Raw genomic sequence first — 20,294 nt, 5'->3', positions numbered from 1 at the left:
ACCTGACCACAGGGGTCCTCTCCCTGTGAGGACCAGCTAGGGAGAGACCAAAGTTGATTAAGTAGGAGCTGAGAGAGGAAAACCTCTCACACAAAAACTGGTGCTGCTTAATGCAACCTGTTTGATATGGAAGGAAATTGCTGGTGGAACAGGAGTGAAGACGTGGCTACTCATCATTTTGAACTGGCTCGCTTCTGAAAGAACTCCATTGAAAGCCAGGGAAAATAGAGAAAAACCACAAGGTAAGAAAAGGTCTCTTAGACATCGGGAGGAAACTGAACCATGGAATCTGCTGAGTTGGAAAGCACCATCCGGTCCAGCTCCTGGCCCTGCACAGATGCTCCAACAATCCCACCCTGTGCTTGATCAGAGAGCACTGTCCAAACACTCCCTGAACTCTGTCAGGTTTGGTGTTGTTGCCACTGCCCTGGGGAGCCCATTCTAGTGCCCAACCACGCTCTGGGGGAAGAACCTTTTCCTGTAATCCAGTCTAAACCCCTGACCCAGCTTCAGGCCATTCCCTGAGGTCCTGTCACTGGTCACCAGAGGGAAGAGATCAGAGCTGCCCCTCCTCTTCCCCTCCTGAGGATTCTGAAGACCCCAGTGAGTCTCCCTTCAGTCTCCTCTTCTGCAGCTGAACAGAGCAAGTGCCCTCAGCCCCCAGGCTTCCCCTGCAGACCCTTCCCCATCCTCACTGCCCTCTCCAATAGCTTAATGTCTGTATCACCCTTTTGTTAAAGACAACACTTCACACACCGTTTCAGTACCCTTTGCCCGGGAAATCAACCTTAGAAATATTAACATTAAAAAAATACACAGTGCAAATTACATAACAATAAAAAAACTGCTTAAACCAATGTTACAATTTGCTGATTCTATCCAGAGAACAGTTAAGACATATCCCCAAGCAGTTCCCAAAACCAGGATCAAACGGTACAGTGCCAAAGCAATTGAACAGCACAAAATTCTGTTTCCCTTACAGAAGTCACCGGTTCACTCTGACCATCACTGGTCAGGAAAATTAATGAAAAAACAAGAAATTTTGTTATTTCAGCAAGAGCAAATACTACCAGCAAAGGCATGCTGCGCAGCTGATGAGTAACTTTTGAACAGTCAGGAGCTCTGACACATGAACAGAAAGCAAGCAGAGAAGTCAAAACTCAGATTTAGTAAGGCAGGTAATGGAATGTGCTGTTATGTGTCAGAAGTGTTTCTTCAAATGCTGCAATCCTTTAAATGCCAGCTCTTGACAGTCCTGAATTGCTCAATCTAATAAACTGATTATGTGTTTTAGTGACACACTTTCCTTCTAAAACTCAAGGACTCAAAGGTGAACAAGATTTATGTGCAAAAGTTGGGTTGAATAGTGTCTAGTCACAAAAAAAAGCCACAACTAATTAGTGACAAAGTACTTGAGACATCATACATACCAGTGTTGCACAAGTTCTTCAGCTATATTAAAAAGAACGTTCAACATAAAAACTGTTTTCAGCTGAACTAACCAAGTACACGATAGTTTTCCGCATCAAATAAAAAAAAACCAAAAAATATCCCCTGCAAGAGGCAGCACAGAAAATCTTCTGCAAGCTACACATTACCTCACCACACACAGGAGGAGGACAGAAACAAGAACTGCAGGGTAAAGGGTTTATATCTGCATGTACAGACTACAGACCCTTGAAGGGAACACAGCTCAGTAAAATCTCACTACTCTGAAAGCTTTCAGTTGTATGTGTCTTCAAACAAAAAGATCTGTGGAACTTAGGTGTGTGTCTAATCATGGGAAATGTTTAGACAGAACAGGTAGGAAGCTCAAGTCACCACTGGAATAGAAAGGATAAAACTGCTACAGAAATCTGAAACATACATCGCTCAATACTGCTTATTTACAAGGTTGTTATTCAAAGGTCACTGACCACTAAAGTTTATTTCATGAACCAATCTGTTCTTACAGGTCTTAATCCTATTAATACTGCTGTTTTTGTCAATACACTGCCACAGTAAGACTATATGATCTTTTATATCAAGACTAAATTTATAGTAAATTTAAATTCATCTGCAGTAAAGAGCATTGCTCACTTGATGACTTCGTGTGCTTCAGCAAATTAAATGAGAAGTACTTGGTTAAAACATAGCTTTAACTCCTAAACCTAACATGTGACTAAAAACACTTCCTAAGGAACATGGTGACGCAGGGCTGTTATCTAGAAAAATCTTAGAAGTTTCTGAGGACTCAGCAAACAAGTAACAGGACAATTAAAAGTCTTTCACGCTGTTAAATTTAGCTAAGAGTTACATCCTGTTCTTCAGCATCAAGTATTCCCCACGCTTCGAAAACAAGAAGCCATGGGATTACAAGAAAGGCTCATTTAACACGTTTCATAGAGGCTCTGTTATCAAGAATATTAGTGACTAAAATATCTCCAAATCATGGGCATTATCAATTTCAATGGTATCTTCATGTTCCATCTTTGCCTCGTGGTGCCCCTCCTGCAGGTCATCCAGGGAAGCCAGAGCCTCGTTTGTGTCACTGGCAAAAGTCTCACGGGAGGCATCGTCATATTCTTGCAGGTTAAGCCCCTTGATGGCCTTCTTCATCTTCTTCCCCAAAACTTGTATCCTCCTCTTCTTGGCAGCTTTTTTGTTTTCATACTCCTTTTGGTTTTCCAGATAGAATATTTCCTTGAAAGAAAAAAAGTAAACAGCAACAAAAAAAATTTTCGCATATTCATTTTACTGGTATTTCCTAAAGAAAATGTGAAGTGATAAAAAAAAATTACAAATACTGGTCAATATTTAACTAAAGTACTTGTTATTGAGAGCAGAAGAAGGAGAAAAGACTGCACTTAAGGAAGAGGGTGGAACAGAAAATTTCTTTTGTAATAGTGTAATGTGATCAATCTTGCAATTCGTTAAATTTTTTGTGACCACTGTAAGCTATGAAAAGATGTTGGTCTTTTTTTCCTGTTTCATTTTTCTCCAAACATAAAACAAGAAATCACAATGTATGTTGATTTGGTACTCAATTCCCAGTACCAGACCCCAGAAGGGTTTACAGAGTGACCTGTAGCCACCTACCAGCAAAATAAAATACTTTTTTTTTTTAACAAAAGCTCTACTAAGTAGCATATACCACAAAAAAGAAAAAAAAGGTTGGTATTTTCTTCACTCAGTTAAAACATCTCAGAGAAATAATGTTTACAAGCTTACAAAACTGATTTAGAGAGCACCACACATGAGCCCAGTGAGCAATTCAGATTAGGTTTAGACCATCAGCTGATTTAATGAGAAATTCTGCCTGGTGCCACAGTTGGAGCTATACAGGACAGAAATATTCCATTAAGAGACCTGCATTCAATCCATGCACAATGACACAGAACTACATGGGAAGAAACACAACATGGATAGCTTTGCTGTAAGGAACACAAATATACAAATTAAGGAAAATCTAATGTTTACCCCCAAAATCTACAATCTCATCTTCATCAACAGGTTTTTTTGACTGGCAACATGCAAAAGTGAATTCCCTCTGCTTAGAGTTAATGGCAATTCTACAGTTTTTGGGTAGGTCTTTTATTTTTTGCCTGTATTTTGAATGTGAAAGCCTGGTCTCAATGGAATACATAGTTAAATTTGCTAGAAGTTACAGAGTTTCAACCGTGACATTTCTAACAGGAAAAAAAACCCCACAAAACCAGAATGTACACTTGCACTCCTGACATTTTTACCTTGATTTGTTCTTCTTTGATGCTCGGTGTGTTCTTCAGCAGGTTTAAATAAACGCCCCCAGGTGTTCTTCTCCTGGTGCCATTCTTAATAGGGAGAGAGGAAATTAGGAATAGCAAGCTTAATGATGAAGTGTTGACAAAAAATAGCTTCTAAGGCAACACTCTGTGTTGAGACAAAATAAAACCAATTTAAGTTCTGTATGTGTCAAGTATCACATGAAAAAAGCCCTGGCTATGTCTCATTTGTGAGTGAATTAGTCATACGAAGGTCAACAACCAGCCTGCTAAATCTGGACAGGAAAATTATGAAGTTACAAAAAAAATTTTTATCACTTCCCATTTTCTTTCCAGAACATAATGCTAAATAAAACCACACACTAAACCTGATTTTGGTACGAAGAAACAAAATATGAATAATATTCTAACTACTCTCACAGCTATCTGCAACAAGTTTAACTACTCGAGCACTACTAACACATAAGCCCAGTAAAATGTCTAAAATGAATTTAATAAAATTATGCTATCTCAGGGGGTTTTTTTTATAATTGTGCTCAGAAATGCTACAACTTGTGTTATCTACAGGATTTTGCAATTCTGCTGAAGCCATAGGAAACACAACCTGTACTTTTAAACTCCCTCCCCACCACACAGACCCAGCAGTTTTTAGCGCAGCAGCAGCAGTGCAATACTAAAGCATGGAATGGGCTCAGCTTTGAAACCTCTGTAAATTTTAAGTGCTAATTATCATACTATTATTCGATTAAAATTTGTAGTATGAAGCACTACTTGTACTCCAGTAAAAACTGGGTGACACCATGCAAAATGTGATACTTTCCTGCCAAATAATATACTATACAATCTAAAAAATTCCAAGAACAGGGAAGGTCAGGTTTTAAGTAGGTTCTTGAAACAGCACATGTGAACATCTTTTTATCACTTGCATTTCATTTGTCTTTTGTGATCTGCCTTTCAAAGAGTGTACTCTGATCTGCATCCAAAGCCACCTGTGCCACCAGGAGCTGTGTCCCTTCATCTCCTCTGTGAACAGTTATTAAATTATCTTTCAGGACATGCTTCTAACACAATGCTTCTAACACAGTGCTTCTAACACAACTGGCTAGCTGGAATTTGTTGCCTTTACTTTTTTTTGAAGGAGAGAGGTGGTGGGTTTTTTAATTTATTTTGGTTTTTTTTTTAGACTGTGTCCTCCTACTTGTTCTTCCCCTCCTCTCTGCTTCTGAGTGATGGACCTTAAAAGACATAAATTGTAATCAAGTGAAAGTATTTCCTGGTTCTCACCCATTTTTTCCTCACCCACAGCTTTTCTCATCCACTGTGTTTTATGCACTGAGGCTCAGTATTTAACAAGAACAAAAAACATGCCAAAAATTGATAACTTAAACATGGGGTATAGGGTTCTGACCATGATTTGCAACAGAAATCAGTGCTCAGTTTTGCTCTGCTAATACGCAAGCCAGTGGTTCCCTAATAAAGCCAAGAGCTTTCCTTTTGGGAGTTACTCTGCAAATGGAATACTGGAAATGCTGTTTTTTATTCAAGCTTGAGGATCTTTCAGTCCTGAGTCTGTGAGAGAAAGATCCCGAAGAGAGCCACAGTAACAGACACAACATCATCCCTGCAAATCAGACACCAACCTCAGCACAAGAACCTGGGTCATTTCCAGGTTCATTCCACCTTACTGTTTGCTCAAATCCTGCTGGAAGCTTACATGAGTGTTTATTGAGGGAGTCTCATGGCAAGGGAAGGCCACAAAACTCCAGGAGAACACATCCAGCATGAGAGACTTGCATCAGCACTGTGTGAATATTCTACAAGTAAAAGGTTGTGCTGCCCTCCCTGTCCCTGGCAAACCCACAGGATGGCATTTTCCTTACCACGATGAACAGTCCACCATTCTGTTCCACTTCAGCTGTTTCCATCAGCAGCTCGATGGCTTTTCTCTTCCCAATTATTTTCACTACTCGAGCAATTAAGTCTTTCTTTGGCTCACAAAGTCTGAACGGAGAGGAAAAGAAAAAGCAGCACATTTACTGTCAGGATAATTTCTCGAGTATAACTGACTGTGGAACTTCCACAATGAATAATTCGTTTTGTGCTGAGGATTCTATGCATTCAAATGTGTTTAAATGGTTTATTGAATCAGATTTCAAAATACTGAGCTTCTGAGGGACGTTTTTTCCCTAAAGCAGGCATTTTTAAAACTTGTTTCAATGAAAATGCCTTGAGTGGTTATTTTTCTTCTACTGATCTGTGAAATATCAAACCAAATATGAAACTGCAAAGACCTGCATAAACCTCTGAAATCAAAGTATAAAAGCTTCTTGTGCATTTAACAGTTAAAATTAACTTTTTACAGTTTAATCAGCAACTGGAGAAAATGCGAAGTGCAAAAGTTCCCCTGTATCACGTGCCACTTTTAGACAAACCTACGTAACAAAGAAGAAATCAATTTGTTGACTGATCTATGATAATCTAGAAAAAGCAAACAAACAAAAAGAAAAAATTACACTACAATCAGAACCCTATTGATACAGCTCAGTGCCACCACTACTACAAACATTTAGAAAAAAGAGGCTTCTGTCCTATTTCAATGAAGCTCTATACAACAAAAAGGAGTTTATTGCAAGAAATATGCTCAAAGTTTTCAAAATAATAAATGAGAAACTACCCAGAACTGTTAACAGCATTAATAACTGTCTAATTGCTGTAGCATTGCCAGATTCTGAAGTAATACCACATGTATAAGAACAACAATGACAAATTATCCCAGGTTTTATTCAAATGTCAAGCTAACTGTCAGTAAATTGTCTTGCTCCCTACTTAACATAATTTTCTTCCCCTGGACCCCTGAAAGAGGAGTGTGGCAGTTTGATTCCATCCAAAACACTGCACTGCCCACGTTATCTCCAGTTTCAAAGGTTTAGAACTTGTAAAACAAGATTTTTGTGTGACCACAGCATGTGTGCATTGGTGTTCAACTCCAACCAACCATGGGGTATTTCCCCAAAAAAGCCACTACTAAACCTGTATACTGAAAAGCAGAATTTTTCCTTGCCACTGTTCTCAAATAACAAACCATCCTGGTGTCTCTTTAAATAAAAACACTAAAAATTCAAAGAAACAGGCAGTATTAATTGCATGTTTCTACAAGATCACCAGCCACAGTGATGCATTTTTATCCCAGGATTTTGGAAATGCTTTTCATGATCTGGTGTGACACCTTATTTAGCAGCAGGGGAGCTTTTCCCCCCTCTTCTTTCAACCAACCACCAGTACTTAGTGAAGTGAAAACATACCATTATTAAACTCACCTATAAGCAATTTCATCTGCCACTTTTTCCTCTGAATCTTCCTCTGTTATCTCATACCTTCCCTTGTATTTCATCTCTTGCCTTTCGCCCAGTCTATCTCTCACGGGCCGCTTCCGTTTGAGGAAGCCCTGCCCGTTTTCCTCCTCTGCTGGCAATGCCTTCTTGTCATCCTGCATGTACTCATCCAGCTCTTTGTCTAAAGTCTCTGCCTCCTTCTGCTGGGCTTCCTTCATTAGCTTTTTAGCCAGCAGGTAGTTGTAAGTCTCGGACTGCCTGCTCCTGTCAATTGAGCCGTCCATGCCCAGAATCCCAAGCTCAGTGGCAACCGCGTCCTGGTTCTGCTCCTGGAGCACTGCGCCCCAGATGTTGTTGACCTTCTTGCCACGCAGAGCAGTCTGTTTCTGGTGGCTCTGGCTGAGCTGGAAGGGCTCAGGTTTGGCAGGGGAGAGGTTGAAGCACTTCTGCCTCTTTCGCTTCCACAGGCAGCTGTCGTCGTCAGAGTCGGAGCCGCTCTCCTCGCTGGAATCCACGCTCTTGGTGGTCCTGTAAGGAACGCTGGGAGCACAGGATGAGATGCTGCTCTGGAAGGGCCTGCATGAATCACTGCCAGCGTGTGGCTTCTGGAATGAAAAAGTGAATTGAAACCCATTATTCATGAAAATTAGAAGAGCTATCAAGTCGTCGATTAGCTAAAGTACATAATTCTAACCCATGTGGCCGTGCAGTCCTCCACCAGCATCTCCTGGGCCACAGCACAGGAGCATCCTTTGAAACTCCTGTATTTTGAGTGTATGAACATGAAACAGAGCATGGCTGACACAGAAACACATCAGCAGTCACTCTTCTTAAGGCAAACTTTGCTGAGTGAAAATGATTATGAGACTGGAAAAGTAGTGAATATTCCCAGACTGGACAAAGACACAACATACACAGCAGCTCTAAGAAGAGAAAAATACCAAAACAAAAGAGCAACCTACCAGAGGTTTGTCTAACAGCAGAGCAGTTAATAATCTCGCTGGAGTTTCAAGTGAGAAAATCAAATGACCAAAAATAAACCCCAAAACCAAACCCACAAAACTGGGATGCTGCTCAGACTAAGAGTGTACTGTGATCCTGGTTCCATCAGGACAACACCCGACCAGCTTGGAGACAGCAGGACCTTACAGAACCACCCATTTTTCCTCCTTTAAACCAACCAGACACCATGGATTAACTACAGCTAATTAATTAGAACAAACACCCCCACCAAAAAATCATTCCACTGATACACAAATACGCAAGAAACGCTCTTGCTCATAATTCCAGTTATTCCCTGAGTGCTTTCTTATCAAGTTATATGCTGTCCCATGATCTTTCAAAGTAAGATCTCTTCCTTCACTTTCAGGTGAAGCGAAAAATTCTTTCTTTAGCCTTACTGCTTTCGTCAACATGGGCACTGCTTCTTCTTTCTCCAAACAGCAAACAGAAAAGAGAAGTATTCAACTTATCACATTATAAAATACAAACCTTTAACTTCAAGTATAATACCAAAACCAGCATAAATAAAAAAAGACTGAACGCTTCTGTAAGAAACTTATTTTGTGCTTCATTTCTCAGAACTATACTGCAAAGATCAAAGTAACTGGAGAAAATATAATTCTTTACACATACAGTGTCACACACTGATCTTAGTTTGAAATCTTTTCCTTTCTGTACGCCACCATGAATACCTTATACTCTGAGTACAAATTCCTCACAAAATAAATTCCTCATATCCTCTGAGAACCCCAGACCGGTCTGGGTTGGGAGGGACCTTAAAGCCCATCCACTGCCACCTCCTGCCACAGGCAGGGACAGCTTCCAGTATCCCAGGCTGCTCCAAGCCCCAATGTCCAACCTGGCCTTGGACACTGCCAGGGATCCAGGAGCAGCCACAGCTTCTCTGGGCACCCTGTGCCAGGGTCTGCCCACCCTCACAGGGAAGAATTTTTTCCTAGTATCTGATCTAAACCTGCCCTCTGTAAGTCTGCAGCCATTCCCTGTGCCCTGTCCCTCCAGCCCTTGTCAATTGTCTCTCTCCATCTTTCCTGCAGCTCCGTCAGGCCCTGCAAGGCCACAGTGAGGTCACCCCAGAGCTTCTCCTCTCCAGGCTGAACAAGCCCAGCTCTCACAGCCTTTCCTCCCAGCAGAGCTGCTCCATCCCTCTGCTCATCCTGGTGCCTCCCCTGGCCGGGCTCCAGCAGCTCCAGGTCCTTCCTGTGCTGGGGACCTCGGGCTGGTGGCGGGGGGGACATAAGGGGGAAACCCCGAGAGACAGAGGGACAGCGCTGGCATCTCTACCCAGACACGGAGAGATGCGGGAGAGCCACAGGGCCACGGGGCTCGCAGTGCTCGGAGCTCTCTCGCGTGGTCACCCAGCGGCTCGCCTCCACTGCTCTCATTGTCCCCACTGCCCCAATTGCCCCCACTGTCCCACTGCAGCCACTGTCCCCATGGTCCCCACTGTCCCCATTGCCCCCACTGCCCCAATTGTCCCCACTGCCCCAATTGTCCCCACTGCCCCCATTGCCCTCATTATCCCCACTGCCGCCACTGTCCCCACTGCCCTCATTGTCCCCACTGCCCTCATTGTCCCCACTGTCCCCACTGCTGCCGCTGCCCCCACTGTCCCCACTGCCCCAATTGTCCCCACTGCCCCCATTGTCCCCACTACCCTCATTGTCCCCACTGCTCCCACTGTCCCCACTGCCCTCATTGTCCCGATTGTCCCCACTGTCCCCGCTGTCCCCACTGCTGCCGCTGCCCCCATTGTCCCCACTGTCCCCGCTGTCCCCACTGCTGCCGCTGCCCCCATTGTCCCCACTGCCTCCATTGCCCCCACTGTCCCCATTGCCGCCGCTGCCCCAATTGTCCCCACTGCCCCCATTGTCCCCACTGCCCCCATTGCCCCCACTGTCTCCACTGCCGCCGCTGCCCCAATTGCCCCCATTGTCCCCACTGCCCCCATTGCCGCCGCTGCCCCCATTGTTCCCGCGCGCGCCACGCGCCCGGCGCGGGAGCGGCTCCCCGGGGAGGCCCCGGCGGCACCAGCGCAGGGACAAGCGACAAGCCCCGGCAGAAACCACCGGCCCAGGGAGAAGCCACCAAGTCCCGGGAGAAACCACTGGCCCAGGGAGATGCCACCAAGCCCCGGGAAAAGCCACCGGCCCGGGAAGCAGCGCTGCACGCCGGTAAAAGCCCCTCAGGCGCGTCCTTCGCGGCCTCCCCGTCCCGCAGCCCCCGGCCCGGCGCCCCCCGGCCCGGCGCTCCGGCCGCTGCCCACCCTCACCTGTCCGGGGGAGCCGGCGCCGGGCATGTCCGAGTCGGAGCCGGATAGCTCGCCGTCCTCTACGTCGCCATCCATGTCCCGCGGCTCCTGCGCCATGTCCCGGCGGAAGGGCGGAGCGCGGTGGCGGGGCGGGACAGCGCGTCCGTCCGGGGCGGGGATGCTGAGGGGACGGCCCGGCCGCCGCTCCGCCTTTCCGGCGCTGCGCCGTGGCGGTGCTTCGTGGTGGATGGAGATAAGGCGTTATCGGTCTTACAGCGTGTGGCAGGCGGGTGGTGGGACCCGGGGGCGTTGCGGGATGTGGGATGCGGCGAGCTTGCCTTAAGCCGGGTGTTCTTTGGGGTGAAACCCCGGTGTGCTTTCAAGCCTGGTCAGCGAGAAAGAAGGTTCGTTCTCGTCAGTGGCGCAGGCAGCAGATGCATCCCGTAGTGAGGGACATCTGGGAACTAACAGGCTTTAAGGATGTAGTAAATAAAGGTGTGGAGAAGACACGGCTAAGAGGGAATCCATTAATGCGTATAAATATTTCCAAGGCAGTTCGTATAAGGGGGTGGTGCCAGAATCTGTTCAGTGGAGCCAGTGACAGGATGAGGAGCAGTGGCCATAAAATAGACCACAACGAGTTCCACCACACCATGAAGAAGAATTCCTGTCCATGGAGGGGGCAGAGCCCTGGAACAGCTAGCCCCGAAGGTTGTGGAGTATCCCCCTCTGGAGACATCCCAAGCCCAGTTGGACACGTTCCTGTGTCACTGCTCCAGGGGACCCTGCCTGGGCAGGGGGTTGGGCTGGGTGAGCTCCAGGGGACCCTTCCAGCCCCAACCATTCTGTGGTTCTCTGTCAGTGGAACAGGGAGCACTTAGCATCCCCTCCTCGAGGACATCTGGGTGATGAACCTTTAAGGTGATGGCATTATTGTATGGTGATACCAGCGCTCGAGGTATTATTAATTACTGATTGAGAAAAAAAAGAAATCCAAGCAGATATATCATGATTGTTCAGCATGTATCAGCTGATGGATAGGTACATTTTAACAAAAATTAAACAGCACAGGCAGTAAATCACTTCTACTGGAAACATCTTTATGCATTTGACTCCAGGAAAACAAAAAAGCTGTGATTTTTCAGGGAAGAGATACATCACAGCTAGGCATTTAAGGTCTTGGTGATGTGGGCCTGAAGACCTAATATATTTAAGAGAGGCACTTTTTCACTCTCACCATTAACAGGCCTCTTCATGGACACTGTTTTTCCTTTATGAATTTTAGACCCTCTTACCTGAGGACTTCAAGCTATCAGTGCCTCATTCGAAATCCCTTAGCTGTGGCCTAATTGGATTTTCAGTGCTTGGACACTTAATTGCAATGAAAATCACTGGAGGATAGTTCTCATTATCAATTAGCCATCCTCGGTATCAGTTATCCAGTCAGGCCTTTGAAAACCCTGCTTGACATTTTTCTGCACATTTGGATGGCTGCTTTCCTTAAAAGTTTCACTCCTGGCCTTAAATTTCCTTTTGTCATCCCTTGGAAGAAGAAAAGGCACAAAGCTGAAGAAAGACCAGGAACAGTTAAAGCTCCTTCCCTGTTTGGTCCCTCATGAAACTCCTGTTGTGGTGCTTCAGAATTATTCAAGAAATCCAGTGAAAATGAGATAAATTGTAGGGTGCTTCTTTCTGTGCTGTTCTCACCTGATTTCCCATTGCATTTAATGATGCGTAGCACTTACTAATCACATCCTGTTCTGCAAAAAAGCTGTTTTTCATCATATTTCCAATTAAATCATATCTGTGGGATTTCACTGGGTCATAGGGAGTTCCTGGACTGAGGTCAAGTGGAGCTGTGGAACAGGGGAAATTTAATCATCCAGTAACTCACATGAAGGAGTTCTCTATGTCAGCATAACCTGTATGTGAACAAAAACTACAAAAAAAACCCACCACAACTTTCAGTTTAACTTCGGAGCAGTAGTTCATTTGGGCACTTCATAAAATGTCCAGAAGCTGGCCCAAGAAGATAAATCAGATAACAGATAACAGTACCGCTTACTCAAAAAAAAAAAAAAAAAAAAAGAAAAAAAAAAAAGAAAAGCCAATTGATTCACAGCCCGATATCTGGATTTCCTATATGAATATTTTGTATTGAGATATGTCTTCCCACCTCCATCTTTAATGCAGGCTCAGCTATAAAGGACATTTTGTTTTCCCACTTCAGGCATAGTAGGGATGGTAGGCCAAGACCCTGGCAAAGGACAGAGAAGTTCTTGGTTAAACACTAATTTCACTCATGGTCTCCTTGATGTCTCTTTTTGCACACCTTCAATTTTCCCCTTACCAAAACCAACTGAGCTGACAGAGAAAGCTTAAAAAACACATTGAGCATATCACCTTCAGAATATCACCTCCAGGTATGCTCAAAAATCAAATAATTAAGTGGAACAGAGAGCAATCCTGCTTTATGGCAGCTGCAGCTGCTCTCTGTTGTGCTACTGCAGTTTGGTGTGACTGGAGCCTCATCACTGTAGGTCCAGGTAAGGCTCAGAAGATCCATCTCTGATTGCAGCAGGTTTATTCTGAGAAGACGGAGTTCCACCGAGTTTGTAGCAAGTACATTTCATGTCTGTGAAAACAAAGTGTGCAGTATTTTTTAAACCAAGTTGAATAAATCATGGGAAATTACTCCCTCCCTGCTCCAGTGGATGGTTCCATATTTCTTGCAGCTGTAAGTGACTTTGTTTGGGATTCCTTGTGACAATCCCTATGGTTGTTTACCATTTCCTGGCTGCACAGAGAGGGTGCACAAATTTCAGAAAATGTGACTGAATTAGCTGATTTGTTTGTGAAAACCATTCTGTTTTTCGTGCCCTAATGAGCAAGTCAAACAGATGGAGAATATTTATTTCAAGGCATACATTTAATTAAAGCAACCAAGGTCGTCATGGCTTCTTCACCTCATCATGAACTGAATTCACAATAGAAAAGACTCTTAACTCCTCCAGGATTTTTTTTTTTTTTTGAAAGAATTCAATTGGTGGTGATAAGACTAAACAATCTGTTCAGCAGCACAGTACGTCCCAGCCCAACAGGATGTTCACTTGGAAAGGGTGTTATTCAGGAGCACTTCTGCTCCTCCGGTTGGAGCTGAACCTCTTGGAGGGGTGCAGTAACCTGAAAATGCTTTTCATCTGTGCTTCCACTGGATGAAAGCTGGGTTTAGTTTCCCTGAAAAAGTGCAGAAACTTTTCAGATAATCACAGTTATGTGTCATAAGTGTTCATCCTCCCACTCTGACTCCAGCACTGCAAATACCTGTTTTTAAAAGCCATGAATTCCTGAGATGTAGGCGGTGTGCCAGGGTGTTACATCCTCAGTGTGGCTTTGAAACAAAAGCAAAAACATTCTCAGTGCTTTTTTTTCCAACAGGATTTGTTCAATTAAGGACTTCTTGGTTTTAGAGCTAATCAAAACACTTTAAAAAAGCCCGAATGAATTATACAAACATACAAATATCAGTAACAAATACCTGCATTAAGAGAAGACTTTTAAGATGCAAGTTAGTGAAAGTCAAACCCTTCTAATGAATTCATAATATGCAATTGTGAAATCCTGGTGAAAATTAAATCCTTTAAAATGAAGGAGATGAATATGCACACAGGCACAAGAAGTGCATGTGAAACCATCTCCTAGGTCCTCATAAGGAGAATTTTCTGGTCTTTAGGTACAGAGGGGTAGAGGTGTGTTAATGCTGAGTAGCTCTTTGGTGTGTGTGGGTTTGTTTTTTTGGTTGTGGTTTTTTGTTTGGTTGGTTTTTTCGGGGTTTTTTGTTTGGTTTGGTTTTTTTTTTTGTATTTTGTTGTTGTTTGCGGGTTTTTTGTGTATTTGATTTTTTTTTTTAATTTTTTTTTTCTGACTATCCTACTCAGTTACAATTAACTGGCAGCAAATTTAATTAATCCCACCAAGTCAAGTCTGTTTTGCCTGTAAAGGCAGTTGGTAGGTAATCTCTCTGTCTCCATCTTAATTTTATTTTCTTTCCTTCACCTGTCCTTCCCGTGGAAGTGATAGAGCACTTGGGGGCCAGCAAAGGTCAACCCACCACATAAGTCAGTCTCAGTCCAGATCTCACTTAGAACTCTTATTTAATCAGTAATTGGCAGTTTTTCTTTTTACATTCAATATTTTCTTCCTGCCACATCTCTTAGTACTATTCACAGCATTGCTGTCCTTTGTGGCTGTAGGCTGAAAGGCTGCTTAAAAAAGAGTTTAATTGGAAAGTTCTGAGAAATAGAAATAAGTTCTGGAAAAACGTTTTCAGTTCAAATGTACTCTCAAAAGGAAGTGGTTTCAGTAAAGCAGTTGGTAAAGGTTAATTGCTAGCTGATAAAAATATGTGAGCAGGAAGGCAAAATGGTCACTCTATTCAAGAGTTGCACAGGCATTAATATAATCATTGTAGCATGTTAAAAAATTGGATTAAATCTTTACACTTGGAAAGAAACAATTATTAACTCACTAAACAGAACTTGTAACAATGCTCACCAAGGCTGAGTCATTTGTCAATAGCACAGATGTGCCACGTTTAGATGAAAGAGGTCCAACAGGAAACAAATTATAAATTGCCAAAATACTTAATTTTTTCCAGTGCATTCCAGTAACTGTAAAACAATTAAGTGAACCTGAACATTTTGGAGGTTTTTGTTATGTTTTGTGTCGATTGCTCCTGAACTAAATACTGACTTGGACTTCTGGTGCTTCACATTTAGGAGTATTTCAGACTGTCCAAGTCACAAAGTCTGATCTAAGTTAGAAGATGACACTGAGCTGTAATGTTCAGGGAAGGTAACTGAGCTGCTCTGTGGCTTTACAATTGTGAAAATGTATTTTCCTACTTTTATTAGGTCATATCCAGTCATTCCAGGGTGAGATGAGTCTGTGAGAAGAACCTGTGGTTGACTTTTGTCTCCCTCTGAAACAGAAAAATTAACAATTTCATGAAGGTAAAATATGACGTCCCTTTAAAGTAAAATATTATCTCCATTATTTTCTATGCCAGTGCCGTTAGAGAATGAATGGATGCATTTAAATTTTGTCAGTGAAATGTATTTTTATGAGAAGAAATGGCCTGCTGAGATTTTGCCACTGAGAAATAATAATTCGACAGCTCATATTACTGTGCAGGGACAAAAAACTAACTGGGTAATAGAGCAGCATCACACTGCTGTAGATTGTAAGATATTGAAGTAAGAATTTTAGGGACAATGGAAAGTTTGTAGACTTCTGTTCTCTTTCAACACTTTTAAATTTTTTTTTTCAAAGAATGCATTCTCAGTGAAGTGGGGAAAAAAAAAAAGGAAGTTTTTATTGGTTTTCCAGATATACATCTTACTTTATACTGGAATACTTCTTTTGATCATAATGATGATAATGAATAATGATAATAATAATTTTTTTTTCTGTTAAATGGAGATGAATTCTAGCTACAATATATTGACCAAAACAGAAGTTTTTTCTCCATCCTAGCCATGGACAATCAAATCTACTTTATTGTATATTCACTAACAAAACCAACCTGGCTGGTCAGAACTATTCAGAAGTGAAAGTTTTGTTATCTCTATTAAACCATTATTCCCATTACTGGGATCTCCATGCAGACTTTTTTTGGTAAATCAGCAGGGGTTAATTGTGTATGACAGCAAAAGGTGATTTTGCAATGCATACAAACAAACAAATAAGTAAGTTAATGTCTTTTAGGCTTTTTTTTTTCCCCCTCCACCTGTTTTCACCCTAGCCTGGGATGAGTTATAAGGCAAAAACATTTTGAGGAAATCACACCTGCTGTTGTTGTTCAGCTCCCCTCCTCTGATCTCCCTGGCACCTTAGGGTGCAGGGCTGTTCTGTGCAAGGCCTGCTGTACAGAATGCCATGTTCCAGGGCTGAAAAAAAAAGGAAAAAAAAATGCAGCTTTGTTCATGTCAGGGTCTTGGATCTCTCAAGCATTAAGCGTGCTCACAGGAGCAGATGTTGCTTGGAGCTGGCCTTGAAATGAGAACATCGAGAGCTCCAATAAATGAGCTGCCACTTTTACAGGCACAGCAGCATAATTTCCTGAAATGCATGAGTGAGAAATAAGAACCAAGCAGGGTGGTGTCCTCACGTGAACTATGGAGCCATAAAGAGTTTGGTTATCAGACTATAAATATTTCTGTTCGGTTATTGGAGAGAAGGAAAGACTGTGCTATTCCCTTTAATTTATTCATCTCTTCATAAGTTTTTGTTACTTCTGTCAGAGACTGGAGACAGAGGAGGCAGCCGAGTGAGAAGACTGAAACAAAGAATTCTAAATCTAATGTCAAAAAGCTGTTGGATGAACATTCCTAATAACAATTTTGAGTCAAAATTGGGAACATATCAGGAATTTATTCACCATAGACATTTTCAAAAACCCAACAATTTTCAGGCATTTATTTACACTGTAACATCCAGGATTTTTCATAGACACTACCAAAAGTGTGCCCAGTGTCTTCTTGCATCATGGTATAGGTGTTTTGTTTCTTTTATTTACTACCAGGACATCTCATCTATCTTTGTTTAGTGGATACCCTAAACTTCATCCAGCTAAACAGTGTTTTTCACATTTGCTGTCCTGCTTAGAAAATTGCCATTAAGTTTTCTGGGGTGTACAAACCCATGAAGTGTCTCCCTTACTGCAGCTGCAATGTATTAATCAAGGTTTGTGGGGCGTATAGGCCTTTGACTCCTTAGCTCTCTCAAGATATTTCTTGTTCTATGACATCTAATTCATCTCTAGTTATATGATAACCATTAAACCATTCTTTATTGAATTTTGTTCTTCAGCTATTGATTGAGTTCTCTAAGTGTTGTGGGTCCATGGAGCCCCTTCCTGCAGGTGCAGTGAGGTAACTTCTCAGGGATTTCTACTGACACTCAGCCAACACAGATCTAAATCTAAAATAACAGTCAAACATTTCTTAGTTAATTAAACATAGCTCATTACAAAATGTTTTAAAAATCACAAAACTCCTGGCTAACTAAGCTGTAATTCACCATCAGGTCAGGTTCATTTTTGCACTGATCTTACACCATCTCTATTTTACACAGTAATTGATCAATCCAACAGCCTTTCTTATGCCTACCTGATATGTTAATTCAATTTGAAAATAAATACACGACCTCCTTATAAGGTTTGAGTAGGTGCAAAGAGAAAAAACTCTTTCATCTCAAATTCCCTAAATAAATGCATTTGCTTACGCTTTTCTAGCTTATTTTTGTTTGCTTCTGGACAAAGAAGGAAGGAGAGTGGGAGGATGTACATTTTGTCACTGATCTAACAGAGTGAAATACATAGCTCAGATCTGAATAAGACAAGAATAGACAGTGAGTACTAAATTCCCCAGGCACTTCCCTTAGCTAAAACACAAAAGTAGATGTTTATGAAAATTTTTCAGCCAGAATTGTTCACGGCAACTGACCCAGAGTTATGCAAGTTGTGCCTGACAAAAATACAGCAGTGCCATCCACATTTTCAAAGTAAGTTTCCAGTATTCACACAGCAAATCTCCAGCCTCCAAGCTAAGTGCAAAAGTATGTATTCAAATGTCTCCTTATAGCAATGGGTGTGTCAGATGGGTGATTTAGTCTGAAATTTTAAAGTTTTAATCAAACCATGGCAAAGCAAATTATTGCAAATCCATGTCTAGCGGTTCATTAATTTCCAACTTTACAAGTAAAAGGTACCACTTCAGCTTAAGAGGCTTTCAGGACACAACCTGTGTGTAGTTGCCAGGTTTTCCTGCAAAGTAGAGAGTTTCTGTGATCTCCTTGTATGGACAAACCTGCTTGGTTTGAGAACAGCGTGAGCCCAGGGGTTTCAGCACAGGTTTTACACAGCCATTCCATATAGAAAGGCAGAACACACACATCCTGTGTCCTCTGGAATGTCTGCATATGCAAAAGAACTTTAAAAGTGTTTTTTTGAGAAATTCTGATATTTTATCTCACCGGCAAGTTTTCTCTGTCCACGTATGGGGTGGTGGGTGAACTGAAATCGAGTACAAAATACATTGTGGCATAAACAGACAGCTTTTAGCTTCATACATTTATCTCTTCTATTCATAAACAATGTAATAAAAAGATACCAATTCATAAATAAAACATGTTTTATAGCAGATTTTTTTTTCTTTCTTTGTTTCCAGTTTTCACACGAATGCCACGATCCTGAGTTATTATCCGTTTGAAAGGAATTCCTATATAAATGAACTTTTCTTCATACTCCTCCTCCTCGCAGAAAAGATTTGGACCTTAGTATCACTCACAGCCAAGTTTCATCAGTCTTAGATTAGAATAGCAGGCCTGAAGTTTAGCAATAATAAACAGACATAGTTCCCAGTAGCGAGTGAACAAAATGTGTAAACAGAAATGCCAAGCTGGTGCTCATTTTCTCAATACAAGGAATTCCTGGGAAAATAAAACTCCCACTTTTCCATTTTTCAGAATGATTTTCAAAGCTTTAGAGAAAAGCTATAAATCTAAAGTATTTTTGGTCAGTAAATAATATCATTCAGTTCTGTTGTTAATAGGACTACTCACAAGGCTGCAGTTTGGATGCCTTTCTAGCACTTTTCAAACTTCTTACACTGAATTTTTTTTTGATATGGGATATCAGTCACACCTTTCATATAATTTGATAGCTTCTCTGCCTTGGGACAGCATGTGAGGCAGTAATCTGAATAAAGCACAGGCATTTTCAAAGTGGACTGTGAATTTGGGTTCCTGTACCGGCCTGGGGATAGTCTTTATTGCAGTTTATTGCTCGGTCACCAACTTTCACTGCAAGAGACCCAGGCAGCCCCTGCAGCCCCCCACAACATTATCAGAAGCACTGGTTGGAGGCACAAGTAGCTTTTTGCAAGGCACTCCTGCCTGTTTTTTTAGGTCAGCTGCTCCAGAATGAGCACCTGCATGGGCCTGAATTATCACCCACTCCTGGCCTATAGAGACTCAAGAGGTCTAACACAGAAAAAAGCATCATATCCTGAAATAAGAGAGCTAAACCCTTATGTCACAAACCATTTCTCCCTGTTCTCTAGTTAGTGTCGTTCACAGCACCCAGAAGATCAAATTAATCCCAAATGCTTCACAAAAGACAGGATTAAAAAAAAAAAAAAAAAAAAAAAAAGAAAGAAAGAAAAAAAATGTAGGTTTTATGATGGATATCTTGGAGTCTAGTTGCACCAGAGAGCATAATGGCCAGGTTTTTAATTTCAGAACTGCATAGAAAAGTGGCAGCCTGCTAGAAGTGGTTAGAAAAACCTTGGTCTGGAGAGGTGGAAATGCAAAGCCTGCTCTCTGCTGAGGGTGGTGTGACATTACCTGCAGCTGAACAAGCACACATTTGTCACACAGCAGGGAGGCCTCTCTCAAGGAAAAGTTCCAAATCTGTACATAATAAGAAAAATCTGTCTTGAAAAGGGCTTGGCAAAGAAAGAGGTTCCCAGGCTCAACACAGCATTTTGGGTTCTGTACCTAAGTAAGTTACAAGGGAGAGTTGGAGACCCAGAAAGAGCTTAGCCAAACTTGCATTTCCTCAGAGAAATACCGCACCACCACTATGACTCCCTGCAGGATTCAGGAGGTACTTTCAGAGGTCACAGCTGCACACATTATTCCCATAAACTCTAGTCTGTGAGTCAAGAATGCCTGATGTGGTTTACAGTCTTGATCTGCTTCCTTCATCTGATATTGTTAAAATCAGGATGCATTTCCCCATCAGCATTTTCATTCCCCCACTCACGTTCACCAAAGATATTGTTATGGCCTCAGCTAATACATGAGTTTAGGAGTAGAAGGAAAAACCATCCTGAACACATTAAAACAGAGGCAGGGAGGCTGGATTTCGTATTTAATTTAAAACCC

The 20,294-nt window shown here is 42.2% G+C and overlaps 1 protein-coding gene across 1 annotated transcript; it reads right to left on the bottom strand.

Annotated features, from left to right (window-relative positions):
- Nucleotides 1-758: 758 nt before the first annotated feature.
- PHAX (phosphorylated adaptor for RNA export) lies at nt 759-10,498 on the bottom strand. Its single transcript, XM_048292303.1, has 5 exons — nt 10,368-10,498; nt 7,061-7,680; nt 5,624-5,744; nt 3,729-3,812; nt 759-2,682 (listed from the first exon to the last, which is right to left on the bottom strand). The coding sequence occupies exons 1-5, from the start codon at nt 10,461-10,463 to the stop codon at nt 2,413-2,415; spliced, it is 1,191 nt and encodes a 396-aa protein (XP_048148260.1). The 5' UTR covers nt 10,464-10,498; the 3' UTR covers nt 759-2,412.
- Nucleotides 10,499-20,294: the final 9,796 nt, after the last annotated feature.

The sequence above is a fragment of the Corvus hawaiiensis genome, chromosome Z (assembly GCF_020740725.1).
Source record: "Corvus hawaiiensis isolate bCorHaw1 chromosome Z, bCorHaw1.pri.cur, whole genome shotgun sequence".
NCBI lineage: Eukaryota > Metazoa > Chordata > Aves > Passeriformes > Corvidae > Corvus > Corvus hawaiiensis.
Note: the sequence above shows the minus strand (reverse complement) of the source record. Positions and strands in the feature narration are given on the sequence as shown.

Excerpts from the sequence above, each read along its gene's own strand:
- PHAX (XM_048292303.1), bottom strand. The coding sequence starts at position 10,463 with ATGGCGCAGGAGCCGCGGGACATGGATGGCGACGTAGAGGACGGCGAG. Across the intron at positions 7,681-10,367 it reads GCGCCGGCTCCCCCGGACAG|AAGCCACACGCTGGCAGTGA; the intron begins GTGAGGGTGGGC and ends TTTTCATTCCAG. Across the intron at positions 2,683-3,728 it reads TCAAAGAAGAACAAATCAAG|GAAATATTCTATCTGGAAAA; the intron begins GTAAAAATGTCA and ends TTTTCTTTCAAG.